Below are 21540 nucleotides of genomic sequence, written 5' to 3'. Positions count from 1 at the left end.
AGGAATTGCTTTACTAACCATCTTGATAAACTCAGTAGCACATTCTTCCCTTTCCAGCCCAAACACTCCATTCAGGGGACACCACACTTTCCTCAGTGTTTCCTGGACCAGAGAATTTCATCCCACGGCACCTGGACTTCAGACTGCCAGAACTTATGAGCTGACAAATGAGTATAGTTTTAAGTACTAAGTTTGTGTGGTAATCTGTTATGCAGCAGTAGAAACTTAAAGCTATACATCGCACTCAACGTATCTAAGTTAATTATCTCTCCTCCAAAATGTGTTTCTTATCACCTTCCACAGATGTGAATGATAGCATATTCCCCCAAGTATGGTACTAGGCTTCACATCCGTTTCCAGCCCTCACCTCTGACAAGCATGGAATCCAAGACTCTTGCTCTCCTCTTCCTTTGTTTTCTCATATATATTTAAGATCCCTCTTATCTGATGGTTGGTACAATTAAGTCATTTTCCAATTTGTATCACCATCTTTGATCTATATATGTGGCTGAGGGAGATTTCCTAATCCTGCCAATCTTTAATCTGGGAAAACAATATAAAATAAGTAATACAATAGATGCCAAACCTTATTATAACACCCATCACTATCTGACCACATTTTTACACTTAGTGAATTTTACAGGTACACTGGAAAGCTCCATCTTTGTAGGATTTTATCTCTGAATTTTTACACTCATTTCTTTCTTGCAATCTGAAAGTGTTTGTTTTATTTACTCTTCCAATGCCTGGGTAATTTTTTTTAATATATCCACAAAACATACATTATTTCATTTTCTATCTTCATCCTCTAAAGCGTAAGCTCCTCAGACTGGACAAACAAACTCAGGATTTTGATCCTAAAGACAAGGTTGACAGGAAACAGTTGCTGGGCAGGACTGAGTTTCTGACAAGATTCCTATGGAGTATGGGAAGCAGACAGAGGATTCTCTCTGATTGCTAAAGCAGTTGTGGCTTCCAGCACCACAGCAAGCAAGCACTTGTGGCAGTGGTGTGGCCATCCTGCAGTACCAACCATCTCCTATGGAGATGGGTGTTGCTTCCGTTGATAGAATCCAAGTCAAACTCTACTTTTCCACAAGTTTTGGCAACTGAGACCTAAAGCCTTTCAGTTGGAGTAGCTGTGAAGCTGTTATTTACAATTGGATCCCTTAGTGATAGGTGCCTAAAAGTGAGAAAAATATCTATATCACTAGTACACACACAAATAGGTTGTATATACATGTATATAGTATACATATATACTTAAGTATACACACATATACCATATACATAGGTACAGTACACATATACATGTATGTATATACATAATTATGTTATAGCTATAACTCCAAATGCATCCTCTACTTTACAGATTAGAATTGGAGTCATCTTCATAAATGTCATCTATGACTATGACAATATTATATACTGTTGATTGACACTGCTATTTCTTTTTATTTAACAGATGTTTTTGACTCATATATCACTAACCTGAAATCTTGATAAGGCAAAAAATGTATTATATTGTATATGCACACAAATGTATTCAATCCCAAGGAACATCTCTGTGAAATCCATTCCTTTCAAAATGATCCCTGGTTTACAAGTGAAGAAGACATAGATTTTCAAATTTAATTTTTCACAAAAACAGCAAGGACAGATGTAAACATACATAGTTAGGCGAAATCCCTGTGCACTTAGCCACTACAATATTTCTGTGCAATTTCATTTCCTATTACTCTTCTACAATTACCATTAAATATATTTTTACACATTGTCTTCAGAAACCTTTGAAAATGACTAATTTCAATGCTATTGAATTTCTTCAGAGATTTGTTGAATATGCATGCACTACTGTATAATAGGATGCAATAATTGAGAAGATGCTGCATAAATCTAAGTTTATGAGCCTGCCCAACCTGGTCTCACAGAGTCTACTGCCTCTTTTATAGTCTCCTCCAGCATGCTTCTACTCCACTTATCTTCTTGAAATTCCATGATTTTTCCTTGGCTAATTTCTTTGACCAGAGTATAGCTTTTCATCTTGTATCTATTCAAAATGCTGTATGAAACTAGTAAGTGTTTAAGCCGTAAGTCATTCACTCTTTTCCATTGGTATGTATAGCAGAAAGAATGCCTATTTATACTAGCTGATGAAATTAAGTGTAACTCTGTACATCACCCCAACAATAAAATAAAATAAAATAATGCCTATCATTGGGGGGTTTAACAGTTGCCTAGTGTTCCGTTGGCAGAACACTAGGCAATCAGCCAAAGTGCCAGATTCTGAGTTTGAGTCCCGGTTTCAGATGAAGAAAAGAGAAGGAGGATATCTATTTAATCTTCCCTTTACTTTCCTTGTGCTCTTCTCAAAGGTCATAGCATGAGTCATTTATGTAACACTCATGAGAAAATGAAGAAGTGGGGATTATTTATTTCCTTTCTACAGATAAGGAAGTTGAGATTCAATGGAATGTATCACCTTTTCACCCACCATTTTTGCATGTAAGTGGCCAACCTGTATTTGTAATCGGCAACATTATTTTTGTTATTTCTATTACTTATTCTTAGTAGTATTACATTTTGGATGACAGACTTCTGTTTGAAAAGCTTGATGTTCATCTTCATTTCTTGAGTTTCTAGAGTAACTGCTGCTCCACCTGAGACTAAAATTACATGCGGAAGGCTGCTCATCGGGAGTTCATCATTTTGAGATGTGTTGGGAGTTTTCCTGGGTGGATCCTGGCTGGACAAAGGAGGTTACTGCCTCTGAGGTTTGTATTTTGTCCTGCCCACTTCTTGTCTCCTGGTGCTTGCTGAAGTCAAGAAGCTAACCTACTTCTTCCATGGCCCTTTCCACCATGATGTACTGACTCACCATACACCCAGAAATAGCAGAACCAGACAACCTGCCTAGAATCTCTGAAACTGTGAGCCCAAGCAAATCTTCTTGCCTAAAGTTGTTTATGTCAGGAATTTTGTTTTGGCAACAGACAAATAAACTACCAACAGAGGAACTTGATACTTCTCTCTTCCAAGCAGAATGTTCTTTTTTTCTTTATCAGTTTTAAGTGACTTTTTGGTAATATAAACCAAAAAGAGTACATATCTACAAATTAATTTAAAAAACAGAATTATTGGCCCTTTAAAAACTACCCATTATCTCCCTTTGAAAACGTCATCTTCCTTCTCACTTAGAAGTAGCCAGCAACTTCTCTTTTCAAGAAAAACAGTCCCTTCCCGTGCCTAAAGGCTTTGTCGGATATATACAAGTGGCCAAACAATGAAATGTATTCTACTTGTTCTGGAATTTTATAGATACGCATTCTTCTGTGACTTATTTTAACCATACTATGTGTTTGTGTCATTCATATTTTGTTTCAGGGCCTTCCCTTTGAAACCTGAATTGCATCTTATTCGATTAATATAGTACTCCTTAACATCTGTACTATTTATAGGCAGTTGTGTTGTTCACATTTTAGGCTCTTACAGATGATGTTCCTGTATGGATATAAAGATAGACCTCCTGATGAACTATCCTGCTGTTTTCTGAGGTAGCTTTCTCTCTTTGGAGTTTTGGGGCATAAGCTTAATCAGACAAGAACCCTCTACTTTGCCTTTAGTCTGCTGAATGCCCTCAGCCAGCCAGACATTACTTTGCTGAACCCAGCGGGAGTTGGGAAATTGGAGTTTCACCAGTGTGTGAAGGATAAAGGGATGGATCCACTGTAGCCCCCAGCTCATGTCTCTGACAGCTCTGAGATGTGACTTGTCACTTGAGTTTCCCATGGGATATGGGCCTAGGTGACATTCTGTGTAATTTCTCTGGAGATAGTGCACTGACCTCACTCCATCCTCCTCACTCAATTTTTGACTTTTCTCTAGGAACACTCCTGTTTTCAAGTGAATCCTTTTCTTAGCCATTAAGTATCCAGAACTTTTCATGTTTTGTACTTGGCATTTGTTTGGCAAGAACGCACTACTGGAAATGTTCAGCAAAATCAGAGCCAGGAAATTAGCTCAGAGTGAGTAGAATATCAATGTACAGAACCAAAGGTTTTTTTTTTTTTAAAAAAAAACATGGCTCTTTTTTACTCTAATATTCATCATTTATAACTGAACTCCTTACTAAGATAAGACATTGCTCTTTATCATGAAGGTTTATATTTCACCACCCATGTTCAGAACTTTTCTTTGAATGTTTCAGTGAACATTTCTGAAAGGCATGGAGTGCCATTCTTTCTCCTTCTCCACAGTGTACAGAGCTGGTGGCAGTACTCAGAGATGCAACATTTTAGCAGGGCTTGATAGATATGATTCCATATCTATTGAACAATTAATAATAGCTTTTTTAAACATATACTATTAAATGTTTAAAAAGTGGGTATTTTACCAAGACAAATGCTCTTTTTCCTTTTGTGTGTAGAAATGTGATTTGTATAGATTTTTGAATTCTTTTTTCCTGGATGACTAATTGATAGAATACATAGGGCCACTCATGGTTTTCTTTGGCAGTTTTGGGATATTCTATATTGTAGGTTAAAGCTCATTGTCATTTCAATCCTGTCTCCATTGCATATGATTGACAACTTATGAGAATTATGTATCTGCTTATCAATGTCCATCCCTGCCAAATAATATCTACCTTATAATTATTAATACTTTAATTTCCATGTTTGGACTTTAAATCACAAGCACTGTCTTCTGGGGTCATGTTATTTATGACACTGAGTAGAGAAATAATTGAATGATTTTTTTATTTTTAATGAGGTACATTAGCCTTGCTAAAGAATGCATTCTCTTATAATTATTAAATAATGTCTTCTTGCTAGCTCATCATCATCCATCCTTGTAAACTTGATGGAAATTATGCATATGCAATGGTTTGGGCAAACTTTTTCACTAAACAAGGGCTTGCATATAATACTGAGATATGTGAATTAATTATCCTTTATAACTGGAGGTCTTAGGCTTTTTTCAGCATAATTCATATGGGCATTTCATCCAGTGTCCAATGAGAAATTGCTATTTCACTTAGAATTGTAAGATAATCTCGTTCCACCAGAAGAGATTTGTCATGAGTTGTCCAAAGCAAAGAATCCCAGCTCCTGACTTGCAGTGGAAGCAACAACAGCTCTCTGCTCTCCAGGACCTAGTGAAGGGTTTTGGCCAATCAATGCCTCAAAACAATCTCAAGAAATATCACCAGCTTATATAACATGTCCTGGGAAAGAACGGAGGAAAACATGCGAGGGCCCTGACTTCTTTAGTAGTAAGTGAACTTGTTAAATAATTTCCTAGACGGTCTTTAGAGCACTGCGATTCACACCACATTCATTACCTACTCTCTCTCACCTCCAAATCATGGTGACGAACACACCTCAGACTGCCAACACCCAACCCGGAGCCAGAGGAGGCTGTGGGTCCATGGCCTCCACAGCTCCCAGAAGGTCGGAGCTGCCCTGGGTTTTTCATCTCAGTCCTTCTAGATGGACCCTAAGCTCTTGGGACTTTTTTTTCTTTCAGTCATTGGGTTTGAACTCTGGACATAGGTGCTGTCTCTGGCTTGCTCATGGAATTTTCTAAAGGTTGTCTAATGATAATACTGGAAACATCTGGATAACATTTGCATTTCAAATCTTAAGCTACCATTCACATAGACCTAAGGTTTCCAATACATGAGGAAATCCGATACTTCAAAGACAGCTTCTGAGATTATTGCATGTGTGAGAGACACAGAACTAAACTGTAATTTAATTTTCAAGTAAGTTACATTTATACTTAAGATCTGATACTTGGGCTCCATATGCTGGTTCACACTGTCACATATGTTACTCTAGAGACAAAGGTAGAAAGATTGAAGTGAGGGCCCAAATGACAAACTAAAAGGAAAAAAAATAAGACTGGGTACATTGTTTGAGCACTTGAGTGTTGGCAGGTGAACACAAGGCCTTGAGTTTACTTTTAAGTATTATTTACTAAAAGTAAAAAGAAAACCATGGGAAAGAAGAAATAATTCTCAACGAAGTTATTGCAAATATTAGGAATCTAACTCTGTGCCTAGCTTCATTTTGTAACAACTAACGTATGAAATCTAAATACAGATAAAGACAACTAATGTAGTCTCTGTAGCCTCTGAATTGAGATGTGCTATTAGTATAAAATATATTCAAGGCTTGAAAATTTTAATGTAAAAAATGCATATATTTATTCTTATGGCATGTTGAAATGACACTTTTTGGCAAAGTAAGTACAATAAAACTTTTGATAAAATGTATTTTACTTGTTTCTTTTTACTTTTCTGGAAAGAAAGATGTAAGATCATTAAAGGTCACTATTTTTCTCATCTTATATTTTTTCAGATTGTCCTGTGACAGACTGTAATATGTTGTGAATTGAAAACATCAGAAAGCTAAGTACAGGTTGATTTAAATGCAGATGTATTTGATTTTTCTCTACATTTGGAGGTGAAAACCCCAAGGTCCTCAGATAGACAAATTTACTGTGTGATTGGCTGCTAGTTGTTGAATCAATAATCTTAACTATGTCGGAGGCTAAGCTGTGAAGATTAGTAATTCAAAGCCATTTCAGGCAGAAAAGCTGGTAAGACTTATTTCCAGTTAACTGGCAAAAAGCAAGAAGTAGAAGTGTCATTCAAGTAGTAAAAAAGCTAAAAAGCTAAGTGAGAGTAGGAGGCTTTGAGTTGAAGTCCCAGTAATTGGCACTGTACCCCCAACACATATTAAAACTTGTCAACGTTTTCAGATGCTGGAGTTCCATAGGGAAATGAACCTTTGGTGTTGGTAGGTACTCATCTAAAGGCCTGTTTATTGAATGTCTGAACTTCTTCCTTTGTACCAACTTGAGTCCCAGGTTGCCTTATTTTGAAAAGTCTTATTTTGATACTTGTCTACTTAGCCTTGGCAAGAGTTGACTAGTTGAAATGAGTGGGCACGGTGGCTCATTCTCATAATCTTAGCTACTCAGCAAGCATAGACTGGGAGCACTGAATGTGAGGCAAACTTGAGAAAAAATGGTGTATAACTTTGTCTCAACAAACAACTAGACATAGTGGGTGAAGACTTGCAATCTCAGCTATGCAAAAGTCATTAGCAGGTGGTTCACAGAATAAGGCTGCATCTTATATTTGAAAGATAACCAAACAAAACAGGGCTAACGTCATTTCTCTCATTGGAGATTACCTTCCTAGAAGCTCAAGTACCTGAGGCTATACCCTGACACTACTTAGAAAGGACAAAAAATAAATTAAAAAAATTAACTGAGAAAGTCCAAGGGTAAAAAACACGAATGCTGGTAGTTTAGTCCCTATTTTCTCTCTAATAGAATTGGTGAAAACCCATTCATTGAGATTACTTCCTTGACAAATCATAGTCAAAAGTAGTTGAGGAGCCTGGGGCTTCATTTTGTTGGAATTGTTTTACTTCAATATAAAAGTTAGATTTACAGGCATTTTCTTTTTTTTGTTCTTTCTCTTTTTTTTGTTCCTTCTTTTAGATACAAGATGTCTTAGCAATAAAGGAAAAGTAAGAAAGATTGTTAATGTTCTCTCTCAGCCTGCATAACTTAGAGTTACACAAGTGTTTATGAATAATGAATGTGTAATTGAGGTGCCCGAAATATGAGTAGCTGTGGTGTTCTATCTTCCAGTGAGATGTAGCATTCTCATTCAGAGACAAGACTTTTATTCTCCTTTTTCTGCCTTCTGCTATTCCCCCTGTCAGAGTGTGAAAGTGGCAGAGATAACAGTTGGAGCTTCTGAAGGAATCGATCTCACTTTTTTTCCTATTCTAGCTAATCCATCCAAACACAAAAGATGACAGAGGGAATGCCCAGGAGCTGAGAACAAAGCGGCCTTAAATCTAGATTAATCCAATACACAGAAATAAAACCCACAGCGTTTCATATTTTAGTCTCAGTGAGAGATCTATTTGAATTTAAATTGTTGACATCCCAGAAACGGATGAACATGTTTCAGGCTGTTAACAAAGCATCCTACTCTTTTATCTCTCCTTAGTGACTCCATGGCATATTGAGTATTGATAAATTACTAAGAAGAACTGATTATTTCCAAATGCATGTTGTATCATTAGGTGTAATAAATATTTCAAAAGATTCAAGATACGCTCATATGAAACGCAAACAAAAATGTCAGTCTTCTCTCAGTTTCACTCCATGACAACCTGTCCCCTCCCTCCTCTGTGTCGTCCTTTCCTGTGCTTTAAGGCCTGATGCACAATCCTGTCCTCTCCACCTTAACTCTATCAAAACCTCCTCTCTCTTTGATATGTAGAACAGAGTGAGGCAATAAGAGCCTGCATCTAGATTCCTACTTAGAAGTCACTAACCAAGTAAATAAGGAAATATTCTTAGGGAAGTTAATCATTTGGATATATCCAATAAATCCCTCTATAACTGGGTTACCTGGTTCTTTCCTCTTCAGTCCCAGTGGCTACTTCTGATCTAAAACCCACATTTGGAATCAGGGCACATTGACTATAGATTACTCAGCTTCTCTCTTTCTTTTGTCTAATGCCTAGTCACTGCTCTTCTGAGAGACATTGTCTGATGTTGTGAATACGAATATTTAATTTCAGGTTTGTCCTGTTAATTTTAAAAAGTCAAATGCACAGCTTGAATGGAAAACCACTGGCATTTTGTGCTCCTCTGATCCTCTTCATTAAAATTATTCTCCATCCTCAATTAGCTCTTCAAATTAGACCCAGCAAGCCATGTCCTGATGACTCACTCCTGTAATTCTAGCTGTTCAGGTGGCTGAGATTTGAGGATTATAGTTCAAAACTAGCCAGGCAGAAAAGTCCTGGAGAGATTCTAATCTCCAATTAACTACTTCAAAACGAGAAGTGGAGCAATGGCTCGAAGTGGTAGAGTGCTAGTCTTGAGTAAAAGAGCTCAGAGACAGTGTCCAGGCCCTGAGTTCAAGCCTCACAAACAAAACCAACAAAAAACATTATACCCAATAAAAAAGACAGGTTATGACTGTTTACTTTATCTAATGTTTGATATACAGACGTTTGAGAAAAGAAATAGAATCAATACCTTCAGCGTTTATTTTATTTTCCAAAAAAATATGGTCATAACCTGAGGCAAGATCTGGTAAAAAAATATATGGTCATTTTTAACAATAATACTTTCTTGATAACAAAGAAGAAGGCAACATATAGCATTATTGAGCCCTTTATTTGGAAAAGAAGAAAGCATTCAGTGATGGATAATAGTCACAGAGTTGCATGTTGTTATTATTAATGATGGACTATTCCCATGTCGCACCAAACTAACACATTTTATAGTATATGTAGAGAATTTTACAAGTCAATTTTGTGGCTGAGTTTTATACCTGTTGTTCATTCCCTTTCATATTATATTGACTACTGCTTTTTCTCCAATGTGTGTTTTGAATGTTAAGACTGCTAGTGATTTCAAATGTATTTCTTCCTGTCAGATTCTAGCATACTGTAGCTATGCACAAGTAATTTTTAAGTTCATTCTTTGTGAAACAGAATGTTGGTCTTATTTGCTTCAGTCTTTGTTGTTTTCATATATGTAATATTTCAAGTATAGTTACAGTTATTTTTGCCCACATCATATTCATTCAGAAAAGAAAGTAAAGCTTGAATATTGTTAAAAATTTAGCCTCAAGAAAATAAAAGAAATTGCCTTAAAATATATTATCTTATACAAATACTTAGAGTAGTGCATTTTGCTTTCTTATTATTTGAAACCAGATCAGAAGTATGAAAAGAAGCTCATATTTGATGGATCACATTGGACATTCAAGAGACTGATATACAGAAGACTGCAATTTGAGGTCAGCAAAAAAGACAAAGAAAAGCCCATATTCAAATGCACTATCATAATGCTTACTTCAATAAGTAGCTTAGGTAGTAGACTGCCAAGTGAGAAAAAGCTGATACAGCACAATGTCCTGAGTTCAAACCCAGTACCACATAGACACAGACACAGACACACAGACACACACGCACGCACGCGCGCGCACACACACACACACACACACACACAGAAATTACAGTAGCATTCTTGAATGAAAAGTTGAAGCAGTGTATGTGCTCTAGAAATAAAATAGCCTATAGATATAATGATATATATATATATGTATATATATCACTAGTTGGAGAAATTTAGTTGTTTCCAAGTACTAACTCAAATGTTTTCCAACATTTCCTTAAGGAAGCATTCCTACACAGGAAGCACATGTGGCAGACAGCATGGTGAATTATTTCCAGTCAGAAGACTTTACCTCAGATGCTTAAATATGTCTTCTATCTGGTATTACCTTACATAGAAATCTCAACATTTTGAATCCATGACACCGAATTTTGTTACTTCTGGAGTTTTTCCTTAGACTTTTGTTAAAGCTCAGGTGATGTGACATATACATGCAAGTGTTTATTGCAGCCTGAGTCTATGAGTGTAACTTAGCTCTCAGCACCCTCATAGGACTTAGTGATATCTGCATGCATGAGACACAGGTTGCAGCTCAATGTAGTCTCACTGGGGCCAGACAAATTGCTGAGTGATGCTATATATTATGATCTGAGTTAGAAAACAAGCATGGTGGCTTGAAATGATGAAGTAGGAGCACCTCATCCAGCTATTGATAAAGATATTATGAAAAGGGCCTCTTTCCTCAACTGAAAGACAAGGAATCTTGGATCTGGGAGTTTGGCCTAGTGGTAGAGTGCTTGCCTAGCATGCACAAAAACCTGGGTTCAATTCCTCTGTACCACATATATAGAAAACAGCCAGAAGTGGTGCTGAGGCTCAAGTGGTAGAGCTCTAGCCTTGAGAAAGTCCAAGGACAGTGCTCAGGCCCTGAGTTCAAGTGGTAGAGCTTAACCTTAAGAAAGTCCAAAGACAGTGCTCATGCCCTGAGCTCAAGCCCAGGACTGGCCAAAAAAAAAAAAAAAAAGACAAGGAATCTTGAAAATACAAAGAATGCTGTGTGATGAATGGTTTATATTTATCTAAAAGAGCAATCCAGGCACCAGTAGCAACTTCTTATAATTGATTACAGTGGGGGGGGAGGGAGCACTGGGGGATACAGAATAGGTGCAAGAGAGCAAGGTGGTGCTTTGTGCCTTTGTGGACTGTCTGGGATGTTGCTGGTGTCCCTCCAACCACCCACAGTGAAGAGGAGATGTCAGATCTTCTCTGCTTAGGCCTTCTGCCTAACAGAAGAAATGCTGCTAAAATTCTGTACACATTTTGTGACAGTATGAAAACACATAGCCTTATTAAAGTATATAAAGAAATATGTCCAGCCATCCCTTATGACCCTTCCCACTGTATGTGATTTAAGCTTCCAGTCGAATCATTCGGGGAACACAGAAAGCTAACTGCATTTTCCATCACCTTAGCACCAGAGCCCACAACGCTTATGTGACATGAGCAAAGAGTTAAAGTAAAAAAAAAAACAACAATATAAATCTGCGATCAATTCAAATACAAATAAAAACTGGAGAAGTAAAACTCAGACATCATACCTAATTGTGTATTAGTCACACTGCACTTCAAACACCAGGTTTCCCATATAAAATAATTCATCCTAACACAGAGTAGTTTTTCTATTTGTAGATGTCAAAGTGACAGATATGATTAAACAAACAAACAAACAAACAAGATCCTCAGCTCAAATAAATAGTAAGGGTCAATATTTTTTAAAAATAGGAAACATACAGAAACAAAGTAAACAAACAAAGTAAAATCCAAACGAGATGAAAAAATAGCATGAAATAAAGATTCAAGGCACTGGTGGCTCATGCCTGTAAATCCTAGCTACTCAAGAGGCTGAGATTTGAAGATGGAAGTTTGAAGACAGCCTATGTAGCCAAGGCCCTGAGACTACTCAGAATAACAGACTACTCAGAAAGAACCAAAGTAGCATTGGGACTCAAGAGGTAGCCTTGTGCAAAAGAAGCTCAGGGACAGTACCCAGGCACTGAGTTCAAATCCTCGGACCAGCAAAAAACTGTTGAAAGATGAATTCCTTACATTACTAAAAACCATTTAAAAAGCTAAGGAAAAGTGAAATAAAAATGACCTTTGGGTGAAAATCTGGGGAATAAGGCTATGGGGATTTTTTGTTTATATTTTAATGTTAAACAGTCAAGCACAATAAAACTACTTCTAATAACTTTAAATGTCATGATTTATTGTCAAATCTATTCCCATCAAGCATAGATCTTTACTTTCAAAGCAAAAAGATAAATGAGCGATGTGATTGTTCATTTTAAGAGCATAGGAAATGAAGCTAAAAAAGGATGAACTTTGATTTGTTAAGGTGATAATATTTTTAGAATTGATTCTTGAAGAATGTAAAGAGAAAGAGAGTGACAGAGAGAAAGATCAGTCATTTTCTCAATTTTCTTCAAAAATTGCTTTTTCAAAAAGAAAATGTGTGAAAAAGTCATTAATTTTTTTAAGTTATAAAGATAAGAGTCTACTAATTCTAATAGGCATGACTTGAGCGGATTGCAAATAGAGATTTTATTAGGTGAAATCTTCCATTCTGTCTTTGAGATAATTCACGTCGTTTCTTCCCTTGGTCATATGCTAGAAAAGAACAAGTAGACCCAAAAGTTTGAAACTTATTCTAATTGTGGGAGAGTTGGTAATGAAGACCAGAGGGCTATTTACTAGGCAGACAGCACTTGTAATTGTAAGATTTGGAATACATTAAAATAATAATTTAAAGTGTTACGCATGTAGCTGTTTATATTCTAATCTCCTCTACTGAATAGACTCTTTAGGACCCCAGATACATCAGTGGGTGAAGCCTTCTGTCCTTGTTAGACAAGACCTGCTTATTTGTGCCTTTTCTTTCTTTTCATAGGCTACACAATTGCCTGTGGTATTCACATAACTGAAGGAATGTGCTTTTTGACTCAAAAGCATGATCCAGGGGAAGTGCTCATACATAATCTAAATCTACCGAGGTCAGAGGGACATGCTGTACCAAGTTAACATCATCCCCGCATTGGCACTGTCCCATATCAATGAAGGCCTTGGGAGAAGGCTAATACCAGGGATACATGATAATTGTTCTGAGTGGTTATTCTAGAAAGGAATGAGATTTAGAAAGGATGGTGATTGTGTTTGCTGTTTATACACATTCTCTATCTTTGTCTAGACTGCAGTTGGTTATAACTGTAGGTAAACAATTTATATGATTTTTTTTTAAAGAATAAGAAGCTCTTAGTATTCTCCACAGAGAAACAAGGCACATTTGGAATTTAAACAGAAGTGGCTCTGGATCTCAAGTGCTAGCGCAGCAGTCTTGAGTATAAGTGAAAAAGCTAAAGGACAGCATCCAGGCTGTCTTTTATAATCCCAATAACAATACCAATGAGTAAGTTCAATAATTTTTTCCAATCATTCAGAAAATATTGGTTGAGATTTGAGTATGCACCTACTATTTTGTTACAGTGTGTTAGGATTACATGAAGCAATTCACATGAATTTTCTGGCTTAATAGTTTAGATATGAAAAATGAAAATAAGATAAAAAATTAGCAGATATCAAAGGGATTAAACACTTGATCTCTAGAACATGCAACTGTAATATATTTTGGAATAGATCAGAGTGAAAATGTAATCTGTTAAAACTTTATTGGATGCAGATTTTTACCTGAATATCATGAACATTTTAGTAGAAATAGCCCAGTGGATTAAGAATCTATTGGCCCATTAAGATGGAGATTGAGGAATTATTGTCAAGTGTAGCTATGGGATGAGAGTTTTCAGACATGACAGGATCAAACAATTTTCAGGTATAGAAGTAAGAGAATATGGCTACTGAACACAAATGATAATTAGGTAAAGATGTTTCCTGGGGTAAAATAATAATCTGAGCACATATGTGTTGGGAGCCAGAGTGGAATCAAACTGTACCTTGACTTGCATCAGACGATGGCTTTATTGTCTTATTGCTTTCTAGCCCTATTCTATGTAAATGACCTGAGAATTACCATATGAATGTAACACCTGGAGGTTCCCTGGGTCAGGAGGAGGGAAGAAGGGGGAGTGGAAAATAAACGCGGCAGTCTCGACAGTCTTTGCCTGGACTGCGGACATCCCGGACCCGGTGTGTCTGTCTCTCTTCTATTTCTTCCTAGTCCTTGCCCCCGATTCCAGGAACCCCAATCTGCGAACCCTGGTTTGCTGCCGGTTGGCCCCGGCACATATGAATGGATTTATAAAATATATTTATCCTCAGGTCCTCTTAGAGTAGATATTTGATTAAATATTTACCCTTCCTAGTTTTTGTAAACCTATCCCACCCCACACATATAGGAAAAACCAAAAACAAGGTTTTTCAATATTATGTTAAAGTAAAACTTAAAAGCCCATTATCATAATTGAATATTCATGTTTCCCCTTCATGTTTCAGACAGCTATTTATATTGTTGTACAAGTATAAAATTTTATGGCTCACAGCTTGTCAAGATCATAAGATTGATTTCTGTATTATCACCGACTGTATGCCAATTTACAATGACAAATTCTCAGTAGCAGATCCTGAGACATCTAGAATTTGCTTGCAAAAATAATAGAAGCCTCCTTAACACAATGTACTGAAAAATACTTCATCTCAAGTATCTAAAGTCTAAAAGCTCATTAGTCCAATTAAATCCAGCATATTGTGCTAAATCCAAAATCATCATATTATTGGTCTTTACAAAAAGTGTTTCCAGTCACACTAGCAAACCCATTGGCAAATATGTGTAAGGCTATGAAACAAAATCTATTTAAAACCTTCAATATGGAACATATGTAGCTAAAATTGATTAATGCATCTCTCAAATTGAAAGTACATTCTGTGAGACTTAAAGACTCTCCAATATACATGGGATTTGTTAATTTGTTAATTCTAAAAGAGAAGGCTACAAAAGTCTTTATCTAGGCTGATTGTACTGACAAATGTGTGCTTGTGTGTGTTCACTGTTGTCACTCCATGTTTCACATCTCAGCACAGAGTACTCTAGGGAGATACTGTAAAACTTAGTCATGATTTCCATGTGATGAACAAAAGCAAGGCATAGCAACACAATTTGCTCATTAAAATGGTATATCCAAAATTAGTCACTATTTGATAAATGATTCCAGATTCTACCACTTTCAACAAATATCCGTGAGAAGAAAATATTTCATACATTTCATATTTAATTTTATAAAGCTGCCAGGATAGTCAAAATGTTGTCGTGTAGTTGAAAATTGAAGTTACAAGGAATACATTAACATTCATAAGTGTTAGATGGAGATTATCCAATTGGAAAGCTGAATATAAAGATGGCTTCTTTAGAAGCAAGCATTACATTTCTTCTGTTTATCTATTTATTGCTGTTTTCATTATTATTATTATTATTATTATTATTGTTGTTGTTGTTGTTGTTGTTATTTTGCCAGTTCTGGGCTTGAGCTCGGGGCCTGAGCACTGTCCTTGGGTTTTCTCAAGGCTAGAAGCTCTACCACTTGAGCCTCAGCATCACTTCTGGCTTTTTCCATGTATGTGGTTTGTGCATGCTAGCAGCAAGCACTCTACCACTAGGCCAAACTCCCAATCTGTTGTTTTCTTTAAATAGTTGTGCATGGTGCTTTAACATATTAATGCCTGTGTGTGGCACATCTTGATTAGATTCACCCCTTTTATCATTTTTCCTTCCTCTTTCCTCTCCCTACCTGAGTCCTCAAGGCTTCTAGTCTAGCTTTCATGTACGCAACCTGGGTATTAAGAATGCATTTGCCCACTATTCCTCTTTTCTTGAGTCCACCCTCCTCTATAGAGCTGTAATGAGCATGGATTTGCTGTTTTAATTCGTGTATAAGAATTTGAATTTTTTTTTCTTATAAATGCCCAGGGACTAGTATTATTGGGTCATAGGCTAGTTCTAGTTTCGTTTTTTTTCTGGGGAAAAATCTCCATACTAACTTCCATAGTGTTTTCCCTAATCAGCATTGGTTGATGTTTGTACTCTTGTTGAAGGGTATTCTGACTGAGTGACATGGTGTCTCAGTATATATATATTTAAATATATATTATATTATATATTATATTTAAATATATATTTAAATATATTTAAATATATATATTTAAATTTCTCTATGGGTCCATTTGTTTAAAAAATGTTTTTTCCCAACGTTGTTCCTAATGGCAATGTTTGTAATGGTCGGGTGTGTAAGTTGTCACACAATGGTCGGGTGTGTAAGTTGTCACATTCGCCCAAAGGAATAAAGAGCAACACTAAACTCTCATCACTCAGCCAAGTAGCTGGCTGCAAGACAGTTACTCTAGTGGTTCTCTATTCTCTGAACATGGTGGTTTGGGTCTCAACATTTGCTTATTTATTTTTTCTCTCTACAGTTGGTTGATTCGGGTGCCTTTTTGAGACCAGTAAATTCAGGAAGTTTTGATCTTTGGTGTTGGGTTGCTGTAGCTCCTTTGTGCTTGTGGGTATTTTGTGTGCAGTGGGGATGGAGAAATCGCTACCACAGGGATCCAAACAAAGGAATCAGTAAACAAATAAGGAACATACACACATACAAAAGCAATACAGGAAAAACAACAACCTCTTGTCCCCATGTAAGGAGGCCTGTCTCTACTCTGAGAGACATCTGGCTGCGATGATTAATTCTTTGCTCCTTTTGTTTAGGAATTTGAGAGAGAATGTATTGCTTTCTGATGGCTTTGGCTAAACTGGCCTTTCTTTTAATCAATATACAAGTTGCTACTCCATGGGGAAAATTGAAAAACTAGTCTGTCTTGTTGACCTCCTAAAAGTTTTTGATTTTTCATTATCAGAAATTTAAAGGGCTGTGGAGGAAAGGTCAATTTTTTTATTTTCTTTAGTGTAAAGAATAATTTGTTTCTTTTTTGGGGGGCTGAGGATCAGCCCCCCCAAAATAAAATTTGTTTCCTTTATTTTTTTGCCAGTCCTGGGGCTTGAAGTTAGGGCCTGAGCACTGTCCTTGGACTTTCCTCAAGGCTAGTGCTCTACCTCTTAAGCTAAAGCACCACTTTTGCTTTTCTATGTATGTGGTACGGAGGAATTGAACCCCCGTCTTTGTGCATGCTAGGCAAGTACTCTATCACTAGGCCAAACTCCCAGCCCAAATGTTTGTTTGTATTGTTAATATTTTACAATATCTAATTCCAGTGGTTCTAAGGTACTAAACAATATAGTACTTCAAATCAAATAATATGATTTTTTTCTTTAAATTGAAAGTTTTGAAATGAAAAGACTAGGGAAAATTTAAGTTAATCTAAGTTACAATCTAAGAAAAATCATTAAAATTACTTAAAATATTTCCTTATGATAGCATAATTTGCACATATGTAAAGATATATTTCACATACACTGAGATCCTGTTTTTCCACATTTGATGCAGTGTTCACACCTAAGTTTGAATGAATAGAAACCATTTTTTTCCACTTCTGCACCTTACTTCTGAATAGGCCAGTTCAGTAGGTTTGGTAAAAGAGCAAATAGAAGAGGAAGTATACCAAGTCAAAACAGATGACCAGAGGCTGTGACATCTTCTTAATGTCTAGCACTGTATTTTCCTCTCATTTTCAATGCATGTTCGAGATTTCTTAGTACTAGGAAGTTCTTGGCTATTATTATGTGGGGATGGTTCATTCCTTGATTCCTATTTTCCTATGTATTCAGTATCTACTATGGAAAAGGAATCAATATAAAGTTCCATTACTCTGACACCTCAGAGCAGAAATTTTAATAATTAATTGTGATTTGCCAAATCATTCATGCTGAAACCTGATGAAAATCAAGCTATAAAAAGATGCCTTAATTAATGCTGGTCATAAATCAAAGTGTCTTTCTGTTATTTATATTCTTCTACCTTGGGTATTCATCTTTTACATAGTATATTTTAAAGCTGATTCAATCTTCTTTGTACACTCTAGCCCTGAGCTCAAAGAGGCTCAGGGACAGAACCCAAGCCTGACTTAAAGCCCCACAACCAACAAAAGATTTATTAACTGCAGTTAATTAATATATTCATTCCCTCATACAATTATCAATGATTGTGATTAGAAACCTGACAATTTTTGTAATTCTGAAGCATAAAGTACAGAATTATTCAAAAGGACTTCAATACTACAGGGAATTATAATTTTTACATCTCTCTTCCTCATGCTTGCCCATGGCCTTTTTTGTTTTTACTAGTCTTTTTGTTTTATAGTCTTTGTTGATTCCTTTGTACTCAAGAGAATGGTTTTTCCTTTATAGATTTTCAAGTATTGATATATTTATGTGGATCTCTCTGAAGTAGAAAGAGATTTATTGTCCCCCAAATGTATACTTTTTATGAACCGCTGTTAACTTTAAAATTACAAGCAACTAACGAATTCCATGCTGTTAAAGAATCAAACTCAAATCAATATAAACCTAACAGACCTAAAGTCCGATATCTGGAGAAAAAGTAGGAGAACATCCTCTCTATCCATCCTACACGTCAGTAGATACTACTAATACAATGAATGAAAAGTGAGTAATGTAATCTAGGACTCTCCTAGCAGAGGATTACAATAGCTCAAAACCTAGGTACGTAAGGTCATGTAGGATGAGACTAAATGAAAGGAACTCTGGGATATGGAAACAAGAGATTTATTTTTTATGATTGTTGTTCTTAATATACTCTATTTCTCTTCTCTTTTTTTGCCCTTATGGTTAATCTCATATTGTTACTGTATCTGACTTTGTTACCTGGCATATTGTATATATGTTTATTTGTTCATTTGAAATAGGAAAGGGAAGGGGGGAAACAAGATGATTGGGAGGGGGTGGGGGGAAGGAAATGGGGACAAAAACGTGAGAAGGGTTATCAATGTGTGAGAAGTAATGTACCTACTACCTGGCGAATGTAACTGTAACCCCTCTATATATTACCCCAACAATAAAAAAAGAAAAGAAAGCAATGTATAGACAGTCTCTTCCTCATATTTAGTACACTGATCATTTTAAGTGTCTTTTAAAGTGATTTTTTTTTTTTTGCCGTTCCTAGAGCTTGAGCCCAGGGCCTGAGCACTGTCTTTGGACTTTCTCAAGGCTAGAGCTCTACCACTTGAGCACTCTATCAGTAGGCCAAACTCCCAGCCTAAAGTGATTTTCTGTTTTGTTTTATTGCTCTTGTTCTATTGTTATTATTTTTGTTGCTTGTTGTATGTTTGTGTATGTGTGTGCACATGTGCTTGTGCATGTGTGTGTGCATGCGCGCGTGCGTGTGTGTGTGTGTGTGTGCATGTGTGTGCTGGGGATTGAACTCAGAGCCTATTGTAACATCATATACCTTTTTCATCTAAGGCTGGAGCCCTACCACAAGTCTCACAGGTTTGTCTGCACAAGCTTGCTTGAAACTGTGATCCTCAGATCTCAGCCTGCCTAGAAGCTAAGATTACAGACAGCACCTGGCTTGATTTTCTTTTTAATACATTTTTTTTCTTACTTCAGAATGTTCACATTGTTTTGGATTTACTGACCTGCTGGCTTTGACCTTTTCTTCCACTGTGGCTTATAGGCTGCTCTCCAGATATGCATAGAACTTTTTGTGTGTCTTCTAGTAGAATGGAAAATGATGATTTGGGGTGCTTGTTAATACATATTGTGTGATAATCTATATTTTAAGTGTGGACATAAACATAACAGGTTTCTATTAACACAGTTATTGGCAAAGAAATGGAAAAGAGCCTTACCGCCTCGCTTGTTGATCTTGGCGTAGCCTGGAGCATAGCTGGCAGACATCGAGGAGGAGCTGCTAAAGGCGGAGTGGGGAAGGCCCGAGACCAGCGGGTCATCACATTTTTCTGGAAAGACAAGAGAGAGTGTCAATGGCACTCTGAAGTAAGGATCGCAGTAACAACTGCTCTTGAAATCGTGAGTGCTGCTTCAAATACACACAAGACAGTCGAAACTTTAAAGTCTCTGAAATGTCTAGAAGTCAGAGTTTTAGTAACTCAGTTGCACCAATGATAATAAATAAAAGGAACCTTGATAAAAGAATGTCTGATTTGGAGACGTGTAGCAAAGTGTTTTCTCTTAGGGACCCGCCACACATCTGGGATCTCAGAATCACAAATAAAACAGGCTTTTTTTAATAGCCAATTTTGGTATTTGGTATGTTGAAAAGCTTTTGAGATATTTCTTTCAGGGAATAGAAACAGTGAGTTCAGAGTGAGAAGAAAATGATGAAGGAGCCTATCAAGGTACAACCAAGAGGTAAGACACAGACGATTGCTACTCCTTGTACCTAAGGTTTCAGCTGCCCATGAGAAATGTATGCACCATGGAATCCACAGATGGCAGTATCACTCAGTGTACTTAAAGGCATAGGAGTAATCTCATGTGAAGAGTTTTGCCATAATAAATTACATAGGTGTCCTCAAGGTAGGATATGGAATGATCACCAATTTGAAAAGAATTGCTACCTGAAAACGGAATTAATTGCCAATACTCTCAACTGATCCCTGGACCTCAGTTCCACTTGTTGCACAGTTTCCCTGTGCCATTAACAACTCCATTCTTCTGTCTCATTAGCTGCTTGCTCTCTCATTCATCTGATGGATCTTTCTTATTTTTCCCCCACTTTTGCATCTCTCCTCAGTTTTCTTCCCCATTGGATAGGTTCCATTGAGAGTTTATTTAGCTTTGTATCCGGGAAGATCTGAAAATCTCACAACACACCTCACTATCATCTCTGCCAACCTGGTGCCTGCAGTCACCAGCAATGGCTGAGGTCAAAGTTTACCGGCCCACAGCCTTCCTGCTCCCCTGGTATCTTTCTTCACACAGCAGCTGAGAAGGACGCAAACATCTAAATGGCATGGTGACAGTTGCTGAGCCGCATGGTAACACTTTGCAATTAATATAAAATCCTTCATTTTCTAGGACAGCTTTGTAAACTGATCATTTTGACACAAATTGCATGTATCTTTATTCATTTATGTTTTACATTTTACTCAATGCAGAATGCAATCATGCCTATGTGCCATCTTCTTAGAGGCACCGCTACACAACAAAGCTAATTAAGGTATCTAATAATACAATTTATTTCTCTAGTATCATTGGTGACTTAACTCCACTTAGATGAATGTTATAGACAATGTCAACATTTGCACTGGGCCTGTTCTCAATCACTTCATTTGAAGCCTGCCATTTCTCTATGATGGTGCTTCAATAATATACACATCCCTAATATATACATCTTTAGTAAATTATTTTTTTTAGATTTGAGCTTTTTTTTGCCCTTAGGCTGTGGGGCTTAAACTCTGGGCCTGGACACTGTCCCTGAGCTCTTCAACTCAAGGTTGCTGCCCTACCCTTTGAGCCACAGGGCCACTTCCGGTTTTCTGGTGGTGAATTGGAGATAAGAGTCACAGGGTCTTTAGTCCCTGGGCTGGGCTTTGAACTGTGTTCCTCAGCTCTCAGCTTCCTGAAATAGCTGAGATGACAAGAGTATAATTTTTAGT

General features: G+C 36.8%; 1 protein-coding gene across 1 annotated transcript in view; it reads right to left on the bottom strand.

Annotated features, from left to right (window-relative positions):
• Positions 1–21540, bottom strand: part of Cntnap2 (contactin associated protein 2) — a 1438942-nt gene that overhangs the window by 989539 nt on the left and 427863 nt on the right. The window contains exon 2 of the mRNA XM_090332259.1: positions 19768–19878. Within this exon, the coding sequence (XP_090188385.1) occupies positions 19768–19878 (111 nt within the window). The remainder of the gene's footprint in view (positions 1–19767; positions 19879–21540) is intronic.

This window comes from Megascapheus bottae, chromosome 5 (genome assembly GCF_031878675.1).
Source record: "Megascapheus bottae isolate mThoBot1 chromosome 5, mThoBot2.hap1, whole genome shotgun sequence".
In the NCBI taxonomy this organism is placed as follows: domain Eukaryota; kingdom Metazoa; phylum Chordata; class Mammalia; order Rodentia; family Geomyidae; genus Megascapheus; species Megascapheus bottae.
The sequence above is the reverse complement of the archived record's forward strand: the minus strand, read 5'-3'. Positions and strand labels throughout refer to the sequence as shown.